General features: G+C 35.3%; 1 protein-coding gene across 1 annotated transcript; it reads left to right on the top strand.

Annotated features, from left to right (window-relative positions):
• The first annotated feature begins 3,430 nt into the window (after positions 1 to 3,430).
• On the top strand, positions 3,431 to 4,618 carry LOC101300064 (armadillo repeat-containing protein 7-like). The gene is made up of 2 exons (XM_004301562.1): positions 3,431 to 3,785; positions 4,413 to 4,618. Exons 1-2 carry the CDS (start codon positions 3,431 to 3,433, stop codon positions 4,616 to 4,618), a joined length of 561 nt encoding a protein of 186 aa, XP_004301610.1.
• Positions 4,619 to 6,573: the final 1,955 nt, after the last annotated feature.

Raw genomic sequence — 6,573 nt, 5'->3', positions numbered from 1 at the left:
CACAGTGGAGAAATTGAGACACACTCCCAATATTTAAAATTTTGACTAAAGATCAAGAATCAGAAACCCCAACCCAACACTCGCAACTTATGGAAGCACACTTGATCGTTCCAGAGACACAATCAGAAATCCCAACAAGACAATCCAATTTCTTAATAAAGATCGGTCATCGTCGGGCTGCATGAGGTAGCTAGGAAATACTCCTCTACATGGTGATACGATTAGTTTTTGGTTTTGATCAAGTTTTAATATAGATTGGTATTTTTGGGTGTTTATTCTGGTAGTTATGGCTCCAACCTCGAAGCTGGTGCTTGTTCTGGAATAGAAATTGATACTCATCGGAACCCAGAAGCCCCAATTCTGCATTCCTCTTCGGAATCTGTTGTAAGGTTAGTTGGTTTTGCTTTGGAGACCTTGCAATCATTTGGGTATATGGAAATTTGATTATGAATGAATGTTAGTCTAATGCATATCTATTTAGGGGGGTGTATTGTATTTGGATTCATACCGACTTATTTTAATCAACTGACTTTTTGAAAAGTCTACAGACTCTTTGAAAAGTTCATAGACTTTCACTGATTTCTTAAAACCATCGATTTTTAATCACAGACTTTCACTGATTTCTGAAATCTACAGATTTCATTTGAATGATTTATGTAGATTTCTCAATACTTACAAAGTTACAGGAAAGAAAATAAATAAATAAAGATGTAATGACACACATAATGACACCGATTATATGATTTGGATTCATACCGACTTATTTTAATCAACTGACTTTTTGAAAAGTCTACAGACTCTTTGAAAAGTTCATAGACTTTCACTGATTTCTTAAAACCATCGATTTTTAATCACAGACTTTCACTGATTTCTGAAATCTACAGATTTCATTTGAATGATTTATGTAGATTTCTCAATACTTACAAAGTTACAGGAAAGAAAATAAATAAATAAAGATGTAATGACACACATAATGACACCGATTATAAGTTTAGTGCTCATCTATCTAATTTCGATGCATAGAGTTGTAATATTTGATTAAAATACATAAACATAGGTAACAAAAAAGGTTATATTAACTTAACAACACGCATACTTGTACGTAAACCAAAGACACATGTTCTAAAGTGGGATATTAGATATTCACAAATTTAATTCATATACGCAAATATAATAATATAATCATGTGGTTCTAATATCAAGAGTTAGTAGATAATATTTAGGTTATCGAGGGTTCCAAGCATTACAATTGAAAGACAACAAAATGTTAACATTCAAAAAACATTGAAAAGAATAGGTAGAATAGAACTTTGATAACACACAATATTATTAAAAAAAATGATGTATCGTAGGATCAACCTATTCACATGTAAAGAGAAAGTCTGTCGTAAACTTTTCCAAATCTTTGCTCTAGTGGATGGAAAAATATTAGAGTTTGGTGTGTGTAATTTACACTACAAAGTCCACAATTATCCATGAGTTATTAATTCCATAAGTATGAATGATATTTTGAATACATCTGAACTTCTATTCATTTTAAAAAGTCTTAATTGAATACCCTTGAACTTTGGTGGAATTCATAATGATTTTTTAAAATCTAGTTGAATACACCCAGACTTTGATTGATTTTTAAAAGTCTGTATTGAATACACCTAGACTTTCAAATTCCATAGACTTCTTTAAAACTTCCACTAATTCCATATACAATACACCCCCTTTAGTTGAACTTTAATTTGGAATATGAAGGACTAATCCGCTATATCGACTGTGAAGTTGGATGAAGAAGGCAGATGATCTACAGCTTTTGCATTATGACTGGCTTTCTGCCAAAGCATAATGTTTGCAATAGCTTTTATATGCTAATTTTGAGTCATCCTTGACCCTATATGCTTATTTTGAGTCTATCCTTGACCCTATATGCGTATTTTGAGCCCATGCTTGACCCTGTCATGGTTTTTGATGAGTTGAACCATAGAGAAACCATACCTGAAGTCAGGTTATGCTTGTTAGGATGCAGTAAAGACATTCTTATTAGCATTTATGGAACTTAAGCCAAAGATTTATGCATTTGGTCGTCTCTTAAGGTGCAATTGGTCGTGCTCAGGTTATTTCACTCAAGTACAGCCAACAAATGTCACTATTTTCTGATAAAGCTTGGACTATTGAATGATCTAAGGTATGACTAGATATGTATGCAAAGTGAGGAAGCATTTACGAGTCCCAAAGAGTGTTCGAGTGTCAGACCTCATAGAAATCAATTTGCTTCAGCTGCAGTACTCTCTGCATATAACTCTGTGACAGAAATATACAAGGAGATGGTAAAAGAAGGGATGAGACCTGATTCAGTCATATTTCTTTCTTTACCGACTGCATGTGGTTAGAAAGGGAGGGGTTGAGGTTGGCCTTCAGGTCTTTCAATAAATGGTGAACGGTAATTAGACAGAACCATCTCCTCTAGAATAGTTTAGTATTGGGACTTAAGGACAGACATGGTGTTCTCTGTTGCAAAGCTTTCTTGGGTTCAGTGAGCAGCAGACGTTTTGATGGGATTTGGGCCAAGTAAACCAGGTTCTTATGTGTTGTTGTTAAACTTGTATGCAGAGAACGGGAATGGGAGACTGGCGCCAACATAAGGAACTCTATTTATCTCGGTTCCAACATAAGGAACTCTATGATAGATAGGAGATTTAGAAAAGAAGTGGGGTTTAGTTGGGTGGATATTGGTTGTTGCTCGGGCGATACCTCCCAGGCTCCCATAGACAATCTGGGGAGATATGTCAGGAAAATTGCCCTTAGGATAGAAATGGAAATTTCAAGTGAGAACATGCACTGAGAGCAGGCACCTTTAAGTGTCCATGCGGTGAAGGCTTGAACAGGCGCATTTAATCAAGTGTTAAACATTCAGACTTGGGCCCAGTTTGGGATTGCTGTGCTGTATTCATTTTGTTGGATCCCGTTGTACATGTAGTTCCATCATGTATAGATATTGTCAGATCATAATTGATGATTGCTGCAACTGTTGCATGAAAAAATGACCTCAGTAACCAAAGATGATTACCCAATCAAGGCTTGTATGCCATACTGGGTTGTATAGAAGGTCTTTTAGGTAGGCACTAGTGTTAAAAAACAACTTAATTACGTTACATACTAGTTATCGCTTCATTGGAATTGAATTGTATTTCTTTGCTCCTTATGTAGTTTGTTGATTCTAATCTATTTGATGTTTTGAGTTCGAAAAATCCACTTGGGCAGAGTTCATCCTTAACTAGACTCAAAAGCCTCTTTATATAGTTAGGCTTGCATGCTAACCAAATTCATTTGTTTCAGGCAATCGTGTTCAGACTTACGTGACTAAGCAAGGGCTTTACTGAGCATGACTAAGCAAGGACTTTACTGAGCAAAAGGTCAGTGAGGTTCACCAACTCAACAGATGTTTACCAATGATAGGAGGCAAGAAGAGCGAACTGGAAGATATGGTACTTCAAGGCTACAATACCTTCAGGAAGTGGTGACTCAATTTCAGAGTACTACCAGTGAAGAATCAAAAGAGAAGATTGTTGCTAATCTGGCGAACTTTGCTTATGATCCTTACAACTATACCTATTTGCGCCAGCTCAATGTGGTGGAACTTTTTCTGGACCGCATAACAGAACCAAATGAGAAGCTTCTGGAATTTGGGGTAGGCGGAATCTGCAACTGTTGCCCTGATCCAGCCAATGCAGCAATTGTCACCCAGAGTGGTGGGATACCCCTTGTTATTCAATGTCTATCAAGCCCTGTTAGCAGTGGCGGATCCAGGATTCATGAACCGGGTGGACTTGAATTTTCTTTTTTGTTTGATAAAAAAATTTATAATATACCAATTTTAAACAAAAATATATTATACCTTTATACGTACACTATTTTGAGACACAAAAATTAAGAACTTGTCTGCACTTCTGTTTAATCAATTCAATGAAAGTGAGAATCTCATATGAAAATAAAAAGTACAACAAATTAATGTTTCTTTGCAACCTACATAGAAAAAAGACATAACATCTTAAGAAAAAAAATTATCACCCAAAGTAGAGACCAACTACACAGAAGAGAAGGTCATTATATTCCAGTTTGACCCAAGAAAGAAAGAAAAAAACGAAGCCCCTTCTCCAGTTTAAGGCTAATGTGCTAGGGGAGAAAGGAGAAAAAACCAGTGTGGGTAGAAAGAAGAGAAAAGAAGACAACCAGTTTGGGTAGAAAGAAGAAAAAGAAGACTATTGTATGACCATTGTCTAGTTCGAACTGGGGTGGTCTTGACATTGACAAAATACCTAAGCCACTCCTGCTACAGCTGATGATATGATATGGCCGTATATGATGAAAACTTTATTTTGAAAATCTTGGTTGGGCTTGAGCCCCACCAACGTTGTATGTAGATCCGCCACTGCCTGTTAGAAACACCGTGAACTATGCAATTGGATCACTATATTATCTCTGCAACACATCTAATAAGGAAGAGATTATGAAGCCAGAAGTGGTTGACATCATGAAGAGATATGCCGCTGCTGAAGGAGCAAGTGTCAGCTTCAGTAATCTAGCCAAGGCATTTTTGGACAAACATGTTTCTGAAAATGAAATTTGAGAGAGTAGGTCTGTTAGATGAAACTGTATATTCTAGGCAAGGCTGATAAAGACGTTCAGTTACTAATGGTCTTCTTAAATTAAACAATGCAATCTAATTCCCGCTCAAATTCCCTTTCTTCAAAAGAAATTGTGAAACTGACAGTAATGAAAGTATAAAGTTGTTGGCAATCCTTATATAAAACAAAATACAACCTATGAAGCCTATAACAATTAGGAGATTGGTTTTTCACAACTAAAGAACAAGTTGAAGAAATAGAAGAACCAACATAAACTCAGGTAAAATCATGCATGTGCATTTCTGGATTTTCACTGAGGATAACAACATTGCTTAGGGTTAACTTTTCGATGTGTTGAATTATTGGGTTTCCAGCTTTTCGATATTTTGTTATGTTGTCTTAGGGTTAACTTTCTTTACCCTTGTTGAATTAAGACTTATGTCTGGTTGAGATTCTAATTTGAATTTCAAATTGACAACAAGAATAAAGGTCTTGCCTTGGTGCTCAAATTAGTCGGGTTTGATGCCTTCATCTAAAACCGTGACCCATGGTTTAAGAGCTTTAAGGCTACAACTGTGTTTGTGATACACAAACCAATTTTGCAGCTATCTTTGTTTGATATCAGGGAAAAGATGCTTTGCTTTATCAATTTGATATTATACTTTTGAAAAAGTTTGCAAAACCTTTTGTCCTTTGCTTTTAAATCAAACATTGTTTAGGAAAGTTTTGTTTTTTCTTTTTTGGCCTAGGACAGCTGCATATGTCCTCTCCCTTTCAGAGTTTTGGACTTAGTTTGGCCAAGGACGAAAGTCCAAAACTCTTTCCTTGCTTTGGCCCTCGTGTCTGCCCTCTTGTGGTACCTCATTAGCCTTTGTACCTGACTTGTTTAGAGCACAATATCAGCCTATATATATTGAGCAATGCTGCCTTTGCTCAATGGTTGTCAAAATGTAGTTTTTACATTTGCTTTGTTGGGTTCTAGTTTTACTTTGCATTGTTCATTAGTCTCTAAGTCTTCATTTTGTGACTATAAACCTTAGAGCTAAACAAAACTCTTCTTCGTAACCTCATTGCATTTTGCATACTGTCATTCATTTTATATTTTGTTTTCTTTTAATAATAAAAACAATTAAACAAAATCTACAATGTCATTTTTTTTCTCCAACAAGATGTGAAAGGTGTTGTTGCTACCATTATTCCAAATGTTGTGGTGCAAATTAGAGAGGAATCTATCAAAGCAGTAAATGAACAACTCAAAGATGTGTTTGATAACATGATTACTAAGGCTTTAGGAGAGCTGAAAGAGGATATTTTGAAAAAAGTAAATGAAGTAAACGATAGTGTGGAGCAACTTAAGGAGAAAGCAGGATATAATCATATTAATAATGTCAATGCAAAGGAACAACTTGGTGATTTTCAACATAATTAACATGTGTTTCAAACACCATATGTGAAGGAAGATTTAGTTGATTCTTCATGTCATATATTGAACGATGATAATCTTAAGGCAACACCTTTTAAGGAATGTTAATTTACATTTAGAGTATTTTTTTGTTATGTTTTTAGTGTTGCATACTTATAGTTCTGTTTATGGGGCTTGTAGACAAAGGCTCAAGAGCGTAACGGTAAAAAGGTCTTGGTAAAGAATGAGGTGTCGTCAAACGATATTAGTCCTAAGAATTTTCGAGACACTGTGGAAAGAAAGTCTGGCCTCAAAATATCAAGTCCATATGTGAATTTGGAAAAGTTAGAAGCGATGGGGGAATAAATTAGCTTATAACAACCAAACTTATAGAGGATAAGTCAAGAAAGCTGCAAAAAATTAGTCCGTTCATAGAATGTCATAACCTCTATGATGATGACAAATATTTGATTGCATTTATATATGTTTTTTAGAATTGGACAAAGATGAACTACAATAAGCGGGTTTTGTTTCAACATATACATGATCATAGCC

This window comes from Fragaria vesca, linkage group LG5, assembly GCF_000184155.1.
Source record: "Fragaria vesca subsp. vesca linkage group LG5, FraVesHawaii_1.0, whole genome shotgun sequence".
Classification (NCBI taxonomy): Eukaryota; Viridiplantae; Streptophyta; class Magnoliopsida; order Rosales; family Rosaceae; genus Fragaria; species Fragaria vesca.
The sequence above is the reverse complement of the archived record's forward strand: the minus strand, read 5'-3'. Positions and strand labels throughout refer to the sequence as shown.